The 19,983-nt window shown below is 42.2% G+C and overlaps 1 protein-coding gene across 1 annotated transcript in view; it reads left to right on the forward strand.

Annotated features, from left to right (window-relative positions):
• The first annotated feature begins 1,903 nt into the window (after positions 1–1,903).
• The window catches only part of mapk1 (mitogen-activated protein kinase 1), a 68,412-nt gene continuing 50,332 nt past the window's right edge, over positions 1,904–19,983 (forward strand). Inside the window, exon 1 of the mRNA XM_060907423.1 lies at positions 1,904–2,331. Within this exon, the coding sequence (XP_060763406.1) occupies positions 2,162–2,331 (170 nt within the window). The 5' untranslated portion in view covers positions 1,904–2,161. The remainder of the gene's footprint in view (positions 2,332–19,983) is intronic.

Consider the following 19,983-nt stretch of genomic DNA (forward strand, 5'->3'; position numbering starts at 1 on the left):
AGAACAAGTTACTATCTTGTAGGAACAAATTGTTATCTAGTAGGAACAAGTTTCTATTTTGTGCGCACAAGTTATCATCTTGTGCTCAGTTAATGTTGTGGGAACAAGTTTCTATTTTGTGCACAGAAGCTGTGCTCAATTTATCTCGTGGGAACAAGTTACTATCTTGTAGGAACAAATTGTTATCTTGTGGGAACAAGTTATCATCTTGGGAACAAGTTACTATCTTGTAGGAACAAATTGTTATCTTGTGGGAACAAGTTTCTATTTTGTGCGCCCAAGTTATCATCTTGTGCTCAGTTAATGTTGTGGGAACAAATTATTATCTTGTGCTTACAAGTTATCATCTTGGGAACAAGTTACTATCTTGTGGGAACAAGTTATCATCTTGGGAACAAGTTGTTATCTAGCAGGAACAAGTTTCTATTTTGTGCGCACAAGTTATCATCTTGTGCTCAATTTATCTTGTGGGAACAAGTTACTATCTTGTGCTCACAAGTTATCATCTTGGGAACAAGTTGTTATCTTGTCGGAAGAAGTTTCTATTTTGTGCACACAAGTTATCATCTTGTGCTCAATTTATCTTGTGGGAACAAGTTACTATCTTGTGGGAACAAGTTATCATCTTGAGAACAAGTTGTTATCTAGTAGGAACAAGTTTCTATTTTGTGCGCACAAGTTGTGCTCAATTTATCTCGTGGGAACAAGTTATTATCTTGCAAACAAGTTACTATCTTGTAGGAACAAATTGTTATCTTGTGGGAACAAGTTACTATTTTGTGCGCACAAGTTGTGCTCAATTTATCTCGTGGGAACAAGTTAGTATCTTGCGAATAAGTTACTCTCTTGTGCTCACAAGTTATCATCTTGGGAACAAGTTGTTATCTTGTCAGAAGAAGTTTCCATTTTGTGCGCACAAGCTGTGCTCAATTTATCTCGTGGGAACAAGTTATTATCTTGCGAACAAGTTACTATCTTGTAGGAAAAAATTGCTATCTTGTGGGAACAAGTTACTATTTTGTGCGCACAAGTTGTGCTCAATTTATCTCGTGGGAACAAGTTATTATCTTGCGAACAAGTTACTATCTTGTGCTCACAAGTTATCATCTTGGGAACAAGTTATCTTGTCGGAAGAAGTTACTATTTTGTGCGCACAAGTTGTGCTCAATTTATCTCGTGGGAACAAGTTATTATCTTGCGAACAAGTTACTATCTTGTAGGAACAAATTGTTATCTTGTGGGAACAAGTTACTATTTTGTGCGCACAAGTTGTGCTCAATTTATCTCGTGGGAACAAGTTAGTATCTTGCGAATAAGTTACTCTCTTGTGCTCACAAGTTATCATCTTGGGAACAAGTTGTTATCTTGTCGGAAGAAGTTACAATTTTGTGCGCACAAGTTGTGCTCAATTTATCTCGTGGGAACAAGTTATTATCTTGCGAACAAGTTACTATCTTGTAGGAAAAAATTGCTATCTTCTGGGAACAAGTTACTATTTTGTGCGCACATGTTGTGCTCAATTTATCCTCGTGGGAACAAGTTATTATCTTGCGAACGAGTTACTATCTTGTGCTCACAAGTTATCATCTTGGGAACAAGTTGTTATCTTGTCGGAAGAAGTTTCTATTTTGTGCGCACAAGTTGTGCTCAAGTTAACTCGTGGGAACAAGTTATTATCTTGCGAACAAGTTACTATCTTGTAGGAACAAATTGTTATCTTGTGGGAACAAGTTACTATTTTGTGCGCACAAGACAAAAAAAAAATATCATTAATAATGTATAAAATGACCTTTGAGGGCGATATTGGATTTCGGAATCCTCCACACTCCAAGCAGTGCTGATGAATGCTGCTCGGGGATCACGTGACCTCCCCCGTTGTTTCCTGCCGCAGCGGTTTGGTTGAGCTCGCGCTCCTCTCCGTCTGCAGTCTCCGTAGCTTTCACTGCATGTCAGCGCGCGCGCTCTCTCTCTCTCCCCTCCTTCACAGCCATTTTTCTTTTACACCCCGCCGGAACAGCAGCGCAGCGCAGCGCAGAGCCGGAATACAGTGCGGGAGGAACTCGGGACTCTGCTTGACTAACCCCGGGGGGTCTCACTGCGGTTTGTGTGAGGGGAAGCTTGTATTTATTTATTTATTTATTACAATTTGTTTACCCCAGCGATGTCGACAGCAGCAGCAGCTGCAGCAGCGGTGTGTGGCCCTGCTGCTGCCGCCGGCGGCGGCCCGAATCCCGGATCCGGAGCCGAGCTGGTCCGCGGGCAGGCCTTCGACGTCGGGCCACGGTACACCAACCTGTCCTACATCGGCGAAGGCGCTTATGGGATGGTTTGGTAAGTTTCACATGTTTCCCTTCAAAACATTTCGCTTTCTTTCCATCCTTTTAGGAAGCGTTCATTCAATCAGTGCAGTACCAGTTATAAGTTCGGCTCCGTACACTCGCATACTAAACAGTACGGCAGGATGCAGTGCTACATTACACTGCTGCCGTACTGCTTTCCCCCTTGTGTACTAGTTAGGACGCGAGTATGCGGGTTTGGATGCAGCCTTAGTTAGCCGTTAGTTTAGCTCAAGTGGCTAACACATTCGCCACAGAAATTCTATTTGCATACAGGAGTTCTGCTTGAAGGTTTTGGCTTGTTTAAGACCAACATATTCACTGTTTGTATATTTTTATTTACCGTATTTGCAGCGAATTAAGTGTCGAAAACAAAGCGAATCGGATTTACAGCTTTTATTTGTTTGTTTTTAAAGCTAGCTAGCTAACTTAATCACTTGTTGATATTCAGTTTCACTGATCCATAATCTGGCTGTGTTCTCAAATTACGGGCTGAATATTCACACATGCATATATTTTATCAAGCTAAAAAAACCAAAAAGGTTCCTTTGGGTTTTAAAACTTTTTACTATTCAATTAAAAAAAAAGTTTTAATCTATCCATTTAAATGAAAGCTATGAAAATATTCAGACGTTTTCGTGTAGCATTCTGGATTTGATGTCGCTCTTTATTTATTTTCTTTTCCCTCGTACAGACAGATAATTCTGTATAACTGTAGGTTGATTGCAATAAGGATATTTTGCAATCTTGGGTGGTTTGCTTCATATCAGTGGTTTGGTGCAGTGCAGTGTTGCAAAAGTAGCTTAATGCACACAGAAAAAGTCGCTGGAAGCCTCCTGGTACGTCATAAAACTAATTTGCATATTCATAGGCTGGTCGTGATCATTTGCATATGAACATTTTTTTTGAAGAAATTAATAATAATAATAATAATAATAATGGGCATCATGGTGGTGCAGTGGTTAGCACTGTCACCTCACAGCAAGAAGGTTCTGGGTTCGAAACTTGCAGCCTGCTGGGGCCTTTCTGTTTCCCCTTTTCCACCAAAGCAGTTCCAGGGCTGGTTCGGGGCCAGTGCTTAGTTTGGAACCGGGTTTTCTGTTTCCACTGACAAAGAACTGGCTCTGGGGCCAGAAAAACCGGTTCCAGGCTAGCACCAACTCTCTGCTGGGCCAGAGAAAAGAACCGCTTACGTCAGCGGGGGGCGGAGTTATTAAGACCAACAACAATAGCAAGACCGTGAAAGATCGCCAGTTTTAAGCGACGAGAAGCAGCAGCTGTACAAATGTGAAGTCATCCATTATTATTGTTGTTGTTGCTTCGATGTTCGCGCCAAGGTTTATGCAAACGCAGCGACGTAACTGACGCATACAGCGATGTAATGACGTGGCTCCCCTTAGCACCCCAAGCTATGGAAAAGCAAACTGGTTCTCAGCTGGCTTGCAAGTTGAACGAGTTGTGAACCAGCACCAGCCCCGAACCAGCCCTGGAACTGATTTGGTGGAAAAGGGGTATGAGTGGAGTCCAAATACATGCGGATTAGGTCTTCGGTCAACTGGCTAGTTTATAGACGTGAATAGTTGTTTGTCTTTGTGATAGACTGGTGACTTGCCCAGGGTGTACTAATGCCCCTTTTCCACCAAATCAGTTCCAGGGCTGGTTCGGGGCCAGTGCTTAGTTTGGAACCAGGTTTTCTGTTTCCACTGACAAAGAACTGGCTCTGGGGCCAGAAAAACCGGTTCCAGGCTAGCACCAACTCTCTGCTGGGCCAGAGGAAAGAACCGCTTACGTCAGCGGGGGGCGGAGTTGTTAAGACCAACAACAATAGCAAGACCGCCAAAGCCGACATAACACCGGCTAACTTTAGCTCATAACAAAGGCTAACATAACCATCTCACATTCAGTGTAAGTAAGAGTCAAAACGTTATTAGGTTATTACCTGTCTCCTAGAACGTAATCGCCGTCCACTCCAAACCTGTCGATCAACACACGCATATTGGATCTGCCATTTTCTGATCCCAATGAAGCACCGTAAAGCCAGAAGCAGCAGCTGTACAAACGCAAAGTCATCCATTATTATTGTTGTTGCTCCTGCTTCTTCTCCGTGTTGTTGTTGCTTCGATGTTCGCGCCAAGGTTTATGCAAACACAGCGACGTAACTGACGTATACAGTGACATAATGACGTGGCTCCCCTTAGCACCCCAAGCTATGGAAAAGCAAACTGGTTCTCAGCTGGCTCGCAAGTTGAACGAGTTGTGAACCAGCACCAGCACTGGCCCCGAACCAGCCCTGGAACTGATTTGGTAGAAAAGGGGTATCTGTCTCTTGCCCAAAGTCAGCAGGAATTGGTCATGTGTCAATTTTCCCCATAGCAACAAGCCCGTGGTGGGCAAGCTAACTTGACATTCCTTGACAACCATAAGAGTTGATGCAAAGCAATCCATTTCTATAATAGCTGTTTTTACCTTTTCTACTAGGGGTTTTTTTTTTTTGGACCTGAATTTTCGTGTGTACTTGGAAAAAGTTTGTGGTTTTAACTTCTGTCGTAAGTTAAAGTGCATCTCGAGGGTAAATTCAGGAGCAAGATCAATGTAATTCTCCTATTTTAGATTAAACTTTGGTCAAATATCTGTCACATTCTGCATTCTCTGCGATTTTTTTTTTTTTTTTACCTTGCGCAATACCAGAAAAATTCAGTTGAAATCAAGCCATTTGAGGCGAATTGGTCCGCCTCTGAAAGAACTTTTGTATTTGAATTTCCTGGGAAACATTGATTTTCGTGACGTCGCATGCGGGATGCCTCCCTCTGAATCCTCCGTCAGCGCTGGTTTGTTTATGAGAAAACGACCTGGTGGTTTTCTGCAAATTTCTTCAATGTTATCATGTAATTATTAAAATGGTTAACAGATGTATCGTAGGAGGGTGTAGCAACACCAATCTTGATGGGATTAGTACTCATCGCTTCCCAAAAGACGGGACAGTGAGAGAGAAATGGGAGCGCTTGGTCTACACAGGCTGTGCACTGAAACCGTGCAAAGCTCGCGCAGCCTGCTGGCGCTTCCGCAGCTAATGTCACGAATCTGGCTCCAGACTCCCTCGGGATTTTTCCAGACACGTTTTATTTTATTTTTTTCTGCTGTAGACAGATGGCCTTGTGCAAAATTACCCTTCTGGATGAGTGTGTAAAGGGACATACTTTTATATTTAAAAAAAACCTAAATAGGTCCAGAATATGCACTTTTAAGTGAATCATTGGCTGTAAAAGAGCGTTTTTTTTTTTGGACTCAAGTTGGTCACCGCCGAAAGATGATCACGTGCGAAATGGCGGATTTCTCAGGTATGTTTATAACTTATAATTTCTCCTATTCTACCTTTTATCATTCGCTCGAATCCCCTTTTACACTGTTTGTTTTACAAACATAGCATTGCTTCTTGTGTATTTGAATCTGTTTCTTACCTGTCGACATGTTGTGCGATTTTTCTTCTTTGCTTTACAGTACCACTCCAGTTAAAAACAGAAGGTACAACACCAGATTTTAGATTTCTTTATCCTTTGGTACTTGTTGTTCGATAATCAATTTCTTTCAGCGGCGACCAACCTGAGTCCAAAAAAACCTCTCTTTTACGGCCAATGATTCACTTTAACTTACAACAGAAGTTAAAACCACAGACTTTTTCCAAGTACACATGAAAATTCGGGTCAAAACAGACAGTAGAAAAGGCAAAAACAGCTATTATAGAAATAGATTGCTTCGCATCGCTAGTCAAACGTATGGTTGTCAAGGAATGTCAAGTTAGCTTGTTGCTATGGGGAAAATTGACACGTGACCAATTCCTGCAAATGGCCTATTGGCTCCTGCTTCTCTGCTGATGGATAAGTGGTCTAGGTAATGAGATGATGGATGGCTGGATGGACTGATAAAATTTATCAGAATATAAAATAACTTATTTCTTCTATAAATAAGTTATCTTTGGTCATGGCCCTGTATGTATTTGCAAAATACTACATTTTCCATCCAGAACGTTGGGGAGGGAAGAAGCTGTGGTGCTGAGTAGTCGTGAAATGGACAAGAAGCAAATGTTGGATTGAATAAATTTGTTTTTATGACTTGGTTAAATATTGTTAAGGAGACAGTTTGAAAATGAAGAACAAAGAAGTGGGACAACCACTGGTGAACAGTGAGTGAGTGGTCCCTGGGAATAATGGAGATCAGTGGTCGGGCGGCGGAGATCAGTGGTTACTGTTTGGATGTTGAGAACGTGGGTGGTCGGTGAGTGGTTGTTGGGTACATCGTCTCGTCCAAGAGCAGCTTGGCCTTTACAGACAGGTGGTGAGTTGACTGAACCTGTTGTCTTACCTTGTGTAACCAGTCGCTGTGGTTTGAGCTGGAGAATGGTATCAAGTGCAGGACTTTGATTAATGGCTGCTGCTCAGTTTGTTGCTAAAGAGGTCTAAAAGTTGCAGTCTATCAACATAAAACCAAGGAACATATAGCCTAATTTCTGAAACACTGTTGCGATGTAATTGATCTTATTGCGGTATATTACAAAATCATAGTTTGCTAATAAACCTCACTTTCAGTTTTGTTAAAATCAGTACAAGTCTAGGCGTTTTGATACATGTCGCAGTATTTGCTTAACTGATCATAAAACAAAGCTATTTTGTTCCAAACAATTTGGAGCAACCGTAAAGGACTGATCCTTTCGGTATGGTTGGTATTTCTCAATCATAATATGCAGTTATAAAATAAAACATCATTGCATATGTTTACTGGAAACCTGTCTTAGTATAGTCCACTTGCATGTGACATCACAGCCGATCCAGATTGTAAACAGACGCCATCTTGTCGGTCAAACGCCATATTTCCGCCATCGCAATTTACCGACACTGACTTTCATTGTTTTTCGCCCAAATCTGCAAATATTACCGTGCCACAATGCCGGAGAGTTGTATGGCATATAAATGCCACAACAGGAGAGGTCAGAAATCGGGAAGAAAGTTTCATAGGCTGCCACAGGACCCTGACAGGCGTGCAAAATGGATTGCTGCTATCAGGTATACCATGTATACAGTAATAGTGATAGACTACTGATACTTGATCTAACTGATAATATAAAATATTCAACCATAATCGGCTGGTCAGTGCTATACTAGATACTACTGTAGTATCAGTACTAGTACTCGATACTTAAGTGACTTACCCGTCCAATGAGGATTGTTATTTTCTTGTTTACAAGATGCCACATCTGAGGGCGGCTGACAAATCCTGAATTTCTGTAAAGATAACTGTCCAGAGATTTATAAGCACGCAGTGCTTCACCACTGAACAGCGAGGGAAAGTTAATGAGGTAATTATACACATCTGGGTATTCCACCTCTGGCAGTTCAATATCCACTGACACGGTCGTGAAAACTACGTCCGGTAAGCCATAAGGGTCATTAATCTGTAGGTCGTTTATTTTAGGCATGTATCTAGTTATCTGTTCATTAGAAAAATGAGCCGTGTAGTCCGTCGGTTGAAATTGATCCATTTTGTATATGAGTGCAACAATATTCAGCTGTGTTGTTGACCGACAAGATGGCGGCTGTTTACATTCCAGCCGGGATTCGGTCACGTGACTGCAAGAGCTCCATAGGAATGCTCCATAACCTAGGTTCATTTGTTTTATTTATTTATTTTTTACACAGTCCTTGCATGCAACAAATTTTTTATTTTTATTTATTTATTTATTTTTTTTGGAAGTGAAGTCATTCTATAATGTTAATTCTCTTCTGCATCAGATGTCGCTCAGTGATAAAACCGACATGGATCAGAATTCAGTGGTTTGTCCCAAAATTCTGCACTTGGTAATGGACGTAATACTGCATGTTTCTGATGTAATGTGATATATATTTTTTGAGTGAAACAGGCCAGCTTGGCATTTGTTTGGTACCCGGAGGTAGGGAGAGGTGAAACATGGCCACTTTGTGGTTAGTATTATTTATTCCTTGCCCATGCATGCATGGTGATGTAACTGCACAATGATGATGGGGGGGGCATGCACAGAGAGGCCAGTTTTGATTTCAGCTCGTCCTTAACCAAGTCAGAACGCACATCCTGTCCAATCCCAGTCCGACGCTGTCCATCTGTTCACAGTGAGAGGAGTGGTCAGGCATTGAGAGTGAGCTCATTATTGGCCCGAGCCTGCTTTGGGTTCTCACACAGAGTGGAATGAATGAGCTGGGCCTCCGGTTTACACCCTGTATGCTACAGAGACGACGACGACAACAACAACAATTAAACAAAACGGCCCTCGGTGTACATGTTGCCTACAAGCTGCAGTATGTCCCTCTGTATGGACGTCTGAATTGGGAGGAAGTGAGCTGCTATCTGGACTTGGCGAGTGGAGTCCAGCAGGGATGAAATTAATCCCCGTGCATATTTGACGAGCACAGGCATGGAACAAACTGTTGCATTGGGTTATAAGGTTGGGAAGGGTGTTCTGGACGCCTGAGGTTTTAGTGACAGGAATTAGGATGAGGCTGTGGAGCTGGAGACCACATCAGAGCAGCGTTTTCCTCAGTTCAGATTCAAGTCGGAGGATGTTCAAGCGTTTTATTATTATTTTTTTTTAATCTGATTTCTGTTCTATCTTGTCTGTAGATTACTACAGACGAGAATTTTGATGGGTATTCTTTGAGTGAAGAATCTGTACTGACGTGTTCTGGTGGAGTTTTCAGATCAGCGTAGACGCAAGAAATCATGTTCACTCTGGGAAGGAAAAAAACCAAAACATTCAATTAATGGTTAAAATAAGCACAATCAGTTTTCATCTTTCTTTACGCACTTTTTTTTTTTTTTTTTTTTTTAATGAGTCATGGTGGGTTGACCTTCATATAAGTGAAAACACTGCCATATGGATGTAGATGTTATTGTTTCTATAGCAGCAGCTGATTCACAGGGACGTTTATGGTGGACGCTCAACATGATCTAAATCTAATAATAAATGGATGTTGTTGTTTTTTTAACAAACATAATTGTTGGTAATGTGAAGCTTTCTGTAAGGAGACATTTATTTAACATGGATGATATATGGAAGGAGTCTCCACTGTTGGTAGGTTTTCCACCACAGGAAAGTCTTCAGGACCAAGAACAGGGAAGAAGAAATAATAATAATAATAATCATTATCATAGGCCTCTGTCAGTCAAATTTTGACTATGGATAATAGCCGTCCTCTATCTGTCTATTTATGGATCTTTGGCAGCTGTGGCTGTAGAGCCCTATGCATGAGTGGCAGTCCCTGCCGCAAAGGTTGCATAGCAAGGTGGTTGCTGTTGGGTTGAAAGTGCCGTGCTCTCGACTAGGGGTGTGCAAAAATATCGATACGGCGATATATCGCGATACTTTGTCTTCCGATTCAATATCGATACTCAAAATTTGAATATCGATATTTTTTTCAAATAATAAAATCATGTTTCAGACGGGTTGTAAATCCAGTACGACTTCCGCACCTCCACTCCGCGAGGTGTCGCTGTGCCGCTACCTCACTGCAAGGCACTCTTCGTCTTCGTCTTTTTTCCCTGGCGGTTGCAGTGAGGAAAAAAAAAACAGGCAAGCTTGGCTGTTAACATAAACCTAGAGACGCCGCCGAACTTTAAGGCAGATGTTTGGAGGCACTTTGGATTCCAAAGGAAAGGAGAAAAAAAAAAACAGTGAGCCGGACAAAGAGAATGCACTCTGCAAAACCTGTTTCGCTCCAATTAAATTAAGATGCTCCAATTAAGATGCCCACTGCACTTTTCAATGTGTTTCAGACAGTGTGTTGTTCCTGCAAAATAAGCACAAGTTAAATGTTCTCCGGTATATGTTCTCAAGTTTACAAAGAACAAATTGATATTAGTGTTAGCACTGAAATGTATGTGCAGTCTGCAGTGCAAGTTTTAAGTTTTCATAAAACAATTTGATTCTGCTTGTTAAGCAGCACTGATGTGTCCATGCTTACAGAAAAGTTGAGAATACTAGCACAGAAATGGGAATTTTCTGTATGTTGTAGTGAAGCAACTCTTGGTTTTGCCAGCAGTGGAATAGAGACAAATATATGTCTGGCAAGAGTGTGTAGTTATGTATGTGAAATGTAATTTTACAGTGGTCAATAAATTCTGATTTTCTTCAGTGACACAGATATTGTGATGTGGTTGAAATTTCTTGCAATATATCGATTATCGCAGAATCGCTGTACCGTGATGTTATCGTGGGCAAAATATCGCCATCGTATCGTGAGGTATCTGGTGATACCCAGCCCTACTCTCGACGGTGTGTCTGCCTGACCGCGGCCTCTTCCAATAACCTAGTCTCGCCTGCGTGAAGCTGCTGGTTTAGGGTGTGTGTCCACTTTAGGCGATCTGCTGCAATCATCTCCTAAGACTTGACATCAAGTCTTGTGTCCACCGCTTTCATGTCTCTTTTACAAACATCCTTGTATCGGAGGCTGGGCCGACCGACGTTTCTCTTGCTGCTTGTGAGCTCTCCATAGAGAATGTCTTTGGGGATACGACCATCTTCCATGCGGTGGACATGGCCCAACCAACGCAACCTGCACTGTCTTAGAAGGGTGTAGACCAGCAACAGAAAGGACTGTGTTGTTGGAAACTCTGTCTTTCCAAGATATCCCCAAGATTCTCCTCGTGCACCTTGGGTGGAGGGTGTTCAGTCCTCCCTCTCTCCTGTCTTGCGTATGTAGTCCACGGTTTGCTGCTGTACAACAGAGTGCTGATGACAGGCATTGTACACTGACATCTTGGTTTTCACTGTTAGCCTAGGGTTTGTCTATACTCAGGTAGTGAGGCGAGCAAGAGTTGTGGCCGCCTTGCCGATTCTCTTGTTGATCTCGCTGTCTAAAAATAGATTATTAGCAATGGTGGAGCCGAGGTATGTGAACTCGTGGACGACTTTGAGCACGTAATTGTTTATAGTGATAAGCAGTGGAGTCGTAGTACCTTGTCCCAAGACGTTCATCGTCCTCAAACTGATGGCAAGTCCGAAGTCTTCACACGCCAGAGCAAAACGATTGATCCGTGTCTGTAGATCCTGTTGGGTGTGGGCTATTAATGCTGCATCGTCCGTGCACAACACGTCTCTCAAGAGCTTCACGTACTTTGGGCTTAGCTTTAAGTCACGCAAGGTTGAAGAGCCTGCTGTCTGATCTGGTTCACAGATAGGTTCCCTCCATCATTGTGCCAAAGGCATGTTTTAGAAGCAGGGCAAAAAAAGATTCCAAACAGTGTGGGGGCAAGGACGTAACCTTGCTTGACACCATTGCAAATGTATTATAATAATAATAAACTTTGGGGTTGTAATGGTCACTCCACTTTGCATTGGGCTGCATCACACCATTGCGTCATTGGTTGTTTTCCTAAAATAAGTGTTTTATTCCTTACATATACATGTTTTCAATAACACACCCCTACACCTGTATTATTAGTGACTTTTCTGTATTCATGTAGATGCAGTAGTTGATTTTGATTAAAAAAAAAAAATACTGGAATGTTCTCCAGAAACCGCTTCCCGTATACTTGCGCTCTGTGTGAACCATCAAGTCTTAATTATGGAGTGTCACAGCTCGGAGAGTTCCTCTCCTCCCCCTTGAGTCCTGCAGTTCACCCGGTTGGCAGATCTTGGCATTTTGCTGGACTTTCCATCCTGCCTCCAGTGCTGAATATGAAACCCTTGTTTCCTGCAGCCTTTATATATAAAATTACACAGACAGTGCCCTCCACGATTGGCACCGGTTCCTATACGATCACGATCAACCGGACCGAGTCACAACACAGACTTCGGTGCCACTTAAACGCACTGCAGTAAAATTGGTCTTGTGTTGGACTTTCGCGACGCATTCGAGATTCTTTCATCTATTTCTCAAGAAATACGCGCACACAAAGGACAAAATATAGATGTTCTTACTCTGGGAGTGTAAAGAGAACCAAGTACAATTGAAAATATTTTTACATTTTCTCCTGTTAAAGTGCATGATACAAACAATTATGGTGCCGTCGATGATTGATTATTGGTTTTCCTTGTAAAGATTAGTAAAAAGGGTTTGGAAAACATTCACCTTTTGGTGAAGTTGCTTCATCTCACACTAGAAAAATCCAGCCTTTTAATTAAAATAAATTTATTCAGAGGAAAAACTAATCCCTAAATCCTTTGGCGCATGCTGTTATAGGAGAGCATTACACGGCTTTGTCGAATACTCTGTTGTGATTGGTCAATTGCGGCATCCTAGGTTTTGTTATTTCCATATAACAGTCTGTTGTTAAGTGCATCATACTGTTGCTATGGAACGCACCGTTAACCGAAGCAATAAAATAATTTTTAAATAAATATTTTGTCAAATTGTTCATTTCTTTAAGAAGTGCAAGAATGTATGCTTCGTGTCCGATCTTCCTGTCGGGGTGTATTTCGCAATGATGACCACCTTGCTGTATATCAACTCCAGGGTGGTAACAGTAACAGCCCCCATTACAACACCACATTGTTGATTGATTTTCCTCGAGCAGCACACCTAAAGAAGAGCCTGCATTGTTTTAATTAAGGCTTGAGCAGATCAGAAGGTTGAGAGTTCAAGTCCCAGCCACAGCAAACTGCCCATGTTGGATTCTTGATTGAGATCTTTAACCCTCAACAGCATAATTAAATTCTGTTTGTTTGTTTGTTTGTAAATTCGGTGCTCGAAAAACCACATGTCCGATTGTCCGAGACAACAAAAGTATATGCAAGGACAAGTAAAACTTTAATCGTCTGATCGGATGACAAAAGTTAGTGCTGGCAACCTAAGCAACACAGGCAACCACTCCGTGATGCAGGTCTGAACTGTCAGTCTGGCAGTCCCATATTATTCTTTTTTTTTTTTTTTTTAAAGATATTTTTTTGGGGCTTTTTGCACCTTTATTGGATAGGACAGTGTAGAGACAGGAAATGAGCGGGAGAGAGAGACGGGGAGGGATCGGGAAATGACCTCGGGCCGGAATCGAACCCGGGTCCCCGGATTTATGGTATGGCGCCTTATCCACCTGAGCCACGACGCCCCCAGTCCCATATTACTCTGCAAAGTGAATCATGCATCGTGACATCAGACTCCTCGTCAAAACAAAGTTCACCTGTGTCTCCTGTATAAAATTAATCCTACTAAGCGTCAGAGACTTTGACTGTATACTCATTCTGCGCCAAGAGAGCAGGGAACCAGTCTAAAGCAGCTCATCTCGCGTCACGGGAAATGCGTCAAGTTTTATTCATCAACGTGACAATGTATAAAAGTGCAAAAAAATATTTTGAGGAAATCATTCAAATTTCCTTGTTTTTGGTTGTAATTCGTCGAAGTATGCATGTGTTCGAGTGTACTGGAAAAGCTCGGCTCAGAGGGGTCCATGTAATTATACCAATTGACTAAGGGTGACGAGGGTCAAGGACATCATGTGCCAGCAGTGCGGTTGAAGCGGGCAGGTGTCAAACTTGGAACTATTCTATCATGATTTGGAGTTAATAATAAACGATATCAGTGAATAATGTTCCTTACCTCTAACCTGTATGTGTATTAGTTTTTTTATTGCTTTTGATAGTTTCATATATTTTGTAATTATTTTCTAAATATTTATCAACATACCGCCATTGTGGCACGGGAGCCTGTGATTGGTGGACAGCCGACAAAGGGTGTCTCCCATTGGTTGTAAATCGTGACATAAAAATCGTAATCACATCCGGGACCCGCTGATTAGCGGTTCACGTGCTGAAGCCAAGCCGGCGTCTGTTGCTGTTGTCCAAAGAAAACTACAATTAAAAAAGCTCTACTACCGGATTACTTGGACAATCTTGGTCAGAAAGAAGTGTTTATTAGAATTTATTCGCGGTTATGATCCATACAAAATTCCTCGAAATGACTGGAGTGATGGTGCCTGACACGGAAGAACGGTTTAAAAAAAAAAAAAACTACAAAGGCAGGAAAACCTTTGTGTAAAGACCTCCCCCCAAACATCAGCTTTTGGGAACAGAATGTTGTGAAAGCCAAAGCATTTACTCTCAAAGTACTCCGACCTGAACCGTGGGCTAGATGGTATTCCCTCCCGGCCCTGCATGTCTTCTCAATCCCAAGGACATGTAGTTACACAGCTATTTGGACTCCATCATTTATACAGTGATGCTTATTATTGTTAAAACAATATCTGAAGTGTTTATTTGTAAAATAACAATTTAAATTTTTTTCACGGTCCGGTTTCCATCAAATCCTGCGCTCTGATTGGCTGGCAAGTGGGTCCGTATCCTATGATACGGACCCGAGTTACGGACCCCGGATACGGACCTCTGGCGACTCACTCGTTCACAACAACAAACATAGTAGCATTTTTTGTCAACATTTATTTTCGCATTTCTCAGGAGAATAGCATTAATTTTACAGCATGGATAGCGATAACGACAGTGTTCACAGCGAAAGCGAGTTTTACTACCCTGAGGAAGACGAAATAAAAGAGAAAATTCAGGAGAAAGCTAAAAACCTGTAACTGTTGCTGACGCCGATCAAAAACATGGCTGAATCCTGAATGACTCCTATTTGTATAAATAGGGCACTACATGGGTGGCAAAATGTAGGGTTTTTTTTTCCTGCCATGGAAGTGCACTTGTATACCGAGGAGGAAGCCATTTGCATTACAGCCGTGAATGAGGATTCAAAATGGCGGCTTGGCTCGGTTTTCCCTTTCGGGCGCTCTCGTTTTCGGTTAGAATTTGGTAAAGAAAAAAAAATATATTATTTACTAGCTTAAGGTCGGTCCGTATGGTGAAATACCGTGACGTTGGCCTTAAATACTGACCTCGGTCACGGTATTTCACGATACGGACTTCCCAGCTAGTAAATAACATGTATATCTTACTCTACCCTTTCAAACAATGTTGAGATTTTATTTTAATTTTATCTAATAGTGGATGGTGCAATAATTACAAACGCTAACAGAATCGGCACATTCCAGTCATACAGTAACTGTAATCATTCTTGTAATAATAATTTCAATAAATGGTTAATGTTCAGTTCCCTCTTCATTTATTCCCGATTCAAAAGGCACAGCTGAGTCACACAGGTTGATCAGTGCGTAACGGACAATAACAATTTTATCCAAAATAGTTTTTCCTGCCTTATGCCATGTACACACGTAGCCGGGTATTTTTAAAACCGAACATTTTCCCCCCCTCCGTTTATAAAAATGTTTTATCCACACCACCTCGTCTTCGAAAAAAATCCCTTCCACACATAACCGAACATCTGCGTTTTCAATCACATTCATAAGCATTCCAAACCTGTAGATGGCTATTTCCCCAAATCCTACCACCTAATCACATCGCCTGTGCTCTTGGAGCAGTAGTTGGGCTTCTAAAATTAAATATGTAAATAGCACCTGCACAATAATTAACGCTTTCAAGGCACTACTCCGATCCATTACTCTTTAGCTAGCCGCACACTACGCCGATTTTCAGCGTACCGAGCCAACTGAAGTCGCGAGTCAGGCGTAAAGACTAGTTTTCGATGGTACCGACTCATCTCACAGCCGATTCGAAAAACTAATCGGGAGCCAGACTGATCGGCGAGAGTCGCTAGCAATAGCCAATCATATCTTTCGCATATAACACGTGACATCATTAAATACAATTTCTAGCGCGAGAAATGCGTGTTGGTAGCACCTAATGCAGGTATATACTGTAATTCCATAGACTGAAGCTTTATCCATAGACACAGTGGGCTGGAAAGCCACTCTGCTCAAGTTGTGTGGCTGAATTCCAAATCGCTTTAACTCCCCTATATAAGTGCACTATTTAAGGTTGGGAATAATAGCTCATGCAGCCTAGATAGTGCGCTACATATTCCATGTTGTGTCATTTGTAATTCAGCCTGTAGCATCTTCAAGTGTTGGATTTAACAGTAACTATATCCAATAGCCAATCACAAAGCTATTAAGTTGTTACGTGTCGCTTCAATCGCGACTGCACTCGTCAACAGTCGGGGGATATGTGCGTGCCCTGTCGGGAGTCAGCTCTGAATGGGTCGGTTCGGTACCGCGTGGATCGCCGCTTAATCTGGCTTCTGCAGTAAACAAAGGTCGCACGTTTGACGTCAGGGCAGATTTGTTGTCATTTTTTTTGGCGCAGACTGTGACGTTCTAAAACGCAAAACTCCGGTTATCTCTGTCTACACGAAAAGGCATACACGGAGTTTTCAAAAATCTTCACTTTGCCCGGAGTTTTTTTAAATATTCGTTTTTGATGTGTTTTCATGTGGATGACAGGCCAAAACGTAGAAAAATATCTTCGATTTAGCAGATACCCGGCTACGTGTGGACGGGGTCTTAGTCGATTTATTTCCATTTCACATGCGTGCAGCTGTTGTGAAGTTCAGTGTGTTTGTGTAGAACTCTATTGAACTGCAGGTTCATTTCTACACTGTGGATCCACGGTGACATTTTGCACAGGACTGTGTTCCTTTGATAACAGAAACAAAGCTCTAGAATTATTATTCTACTCATTCAAAACTCTCCACAGCTTAACATACCCTAAATTATTAATTCCTCTGCTACTAGAACTTTTTTCTTTCTGAATGTGTCTGGTGTTATGGTTTTGTGGATTCATCATAATTATGCTTCATCTATTAAACAAAAAAAAAAAAATCAAAATTAGCTGTATTCTGTCCTCTCCAAAATAAAATAAAGCTCTAGGTAAGTGGAATTGTTTTTCGGGCAAGTATGTTTTGGGTGCTGTTTGTAAGTAATACCCTGTCCACACTAGGGATTTTGTACCGATACGAAACTACTTTCGTACCGCAACACCTGTCCACACTAGCAACTATACCGGTACTGTAGCGGTATAACTGTATCGGCAGGGTTTTTTTTTCTAGAAAAATTTAGTATGAGGGCGCTCACCATGGTGAGGGAGCGAAGCGGGGGGGGAGATGGTGCCGGTTGTCCCCCGCCGGCCGTGCAAAGCCTTTGAAAAATGCTCCAATGGGACATTCTGAGGCTATCTGAGAGGGAAATTGTAACACATTGTCTGTCAACATTGAAAAAGAAAGAAGTAATCTTCTTCTGCCCCGGACAGTCTTTGGCTTTCTTCCGCTTCGTGCCGCGGGATGACATCTTTAAATGCCCAAGTGTCAACAAAAACAATTCGCGAACTACTTCTGTCAAAAGCTCCCGCGCCGGTGGGTGAAAGGTCATTCAGTCTCGAGAAATCTCGCTCTTCAAGTCAGCTGACCTTGTATGTAACCCATGTCAAATCTGGCGAGAGCAGCCGCGACAAGTAAACAACTAAACAACATGACGCCTCAGTCTGGAAAATGCCAATTCGGATTGTTTTTGCACCGTCTGGCGGTGTATCTACTATGATTGGAATATTTTTGGAGCAATTATAACGTATTTGATGATCAGACACATTGTCACGTAGTGTTGCTGGGATGTTTTCACGGAGTCGGTAAGGGGGCGCACGCCGAGAGTAAGAGGGCGCAGCGCCCCTGTTCCCCCGTTTAGACGAAAGCCTGGTATCGGTACGAAACCCACAACTGTATGGGTTTCGTACTGGTCCAGTATCGGTACTGTAGCGCTTCGCTGTAGTGTGGACAGATGAAGCGGTTCTGTATCGATACAAATATCATGCGCGAAGTCACACACCTCAATCGATGTCTTCGCTGAATAAAATAGTGAAGAACGGAGATTCATTTGTTTCTTTCTCAACTGCCTCGCGCATTTTATACGATTCGACTGAATAAATGACCACCAGAAATACAGACTGTACATTGACAACAAAAAGCGCACACACGTTGTTTGATCCGCCATATATTCTCGGAAGGAAGTTACTCGGTAACCACGGAAACATTTCGCGCACGTGCATTTCAACTAGGGATCGACCAATATATATATATATTTTTTTTTTCCCCAGGGCCGATACTGATTATTATGGAATTGGGATGCCGATAACCGATATGTGCAACCGATAAATGTAAACATTATAATTCGCATGAAATTAAACATAGCACACACTGACACAGACCTTCATATCCATGAAATGTATGTTTAATTGTAAAATTGAACATGAAATTTTGTGCAGGGAGATGCCAGCAGCATTTGTACAATAAAGTCAAACATTAGTTTGACTTTATTGTACAGGTACGGAGTGAACGTAGAACGGAGTGTTAACATAGAACGGAGTGTTAAAAGCTCTGGTTAAAAGGAGCGGCTGCTCCTTTAAGAGTATATCGCTTTCCGAATCAGAAGCGCTAGCGAGGAGAATCACTTGCGCAAGAATTATAAATACTAGTGGAGTACATTACAGCGCAATGTGAAGTAGCACAAGAACATTTAAGTCAAGAGTTTAATTGATTTATTTAGTTCATTAGCGTTTATCCAACCAAGTGCGCATCCACGACACAATTAATTACTGAGCCCACAGCAAGCGTCCTGACAAACTCCCTACAGTATTACACAGCCTACTAGCACCATATCACACCTGGCTTGTTTAAATGTTCAAATAGCGCTTTATAAAGTTACCTAACATATACAAGTGCAGTGCGCTTTTTGAGCACGAGTCACGTCATGAAGTTTACTCATCACCATAACAAATAGCCAGTAGGCTTGCGCTAGCCTACAGAACACAAACACTACGTTTTATTTCATCTTCCCTTGATCACCTCTTTGTATGGCTGTCATTCTACTGTTCGAGTAGAACTACTGACACATTCACAACGTTTCCAGACGGGGATTTAAAAATGACTGCAGCCTACGTTATGCTGGGGACTGCTTACTATGGACAACATTTACATGTAGTTTCAGCGAGACTAGTTGGTTGTAGGCTAATTCAAGTGCTTCCTTCCGTAAGCTAAGTTTGCCTGGCTACACAGATGCAAATGGACAATTTTAACGAGTAGCAGATGAAGAATGTAAACATATAATGATGTTGTGCTTTTGCAACTTGTGTGTTTGTGACTTATTGCGGCAAAAGCAGCGTGTCCATACCTTAAAATGGGATCTGCTTCTGCCCGAGTGCCCATACGGCCGCCTTGAAACAGTTCACAGCGTTTAGCTACGCGTGTTGATTGGCTGTATCCCTTGTGCCACTTCTGCCCGAGTGCCCGTACGGCCGCCTTGAAACAGTTCACAGCGTTTAGCTACGCGTGTTGATTGGCTGTATCCCTTGTGCCACTTCTGCCCGAGTGCCCGTACGGCCGCCTTGAAACAGTTCACAGCGTTTAGCTACGCGTGTTGATTGGCTGTATTCCTTGTGCCAAACAAATCAGATGTTGTGGTGGGCGGGACCGTGTTCTTGAACTCAGAGAGGTGAGTGCAGGAAAGGGCGTGCAGTGACAGTCGCGTTAGGAACGAAATGGCTGCAAAAAGGCATGTTATCGGCATATCGGTGGAAATTATGGCCGATACCGATAACCCTAAAAATGCAGAATATCGGCCCGATATATCGGCCAGGCCGATTATCGGTCGACCCCTAATTTCAACTACCGTGAAAGAAAACCGCAAACATTTCTCGCTAGTGTGGACAGATGCACTAAACTGTACCGGTATACTTTGTATCGATACAGTTATACCACTTTCGTACCGGTATAAGTGTGAACACAGCATAAGACTG

The sequence above is a fragment of the Neoarius graeffei genome, chromosome 24 (assembly GCF_027579695.1).
Source record: "Neoarius graeffei isolate fNeoGra1 chromosome 24, fNeoGra1.pri, whole genome shotgun sequence".
Taxonomy (NCBI): domain Eukaryota; kingdom Metazoa; phylum Chordata; class Actinopteri; order Siluriformes; family Ariidae; genus Neoarius; species Neoarius graeffei.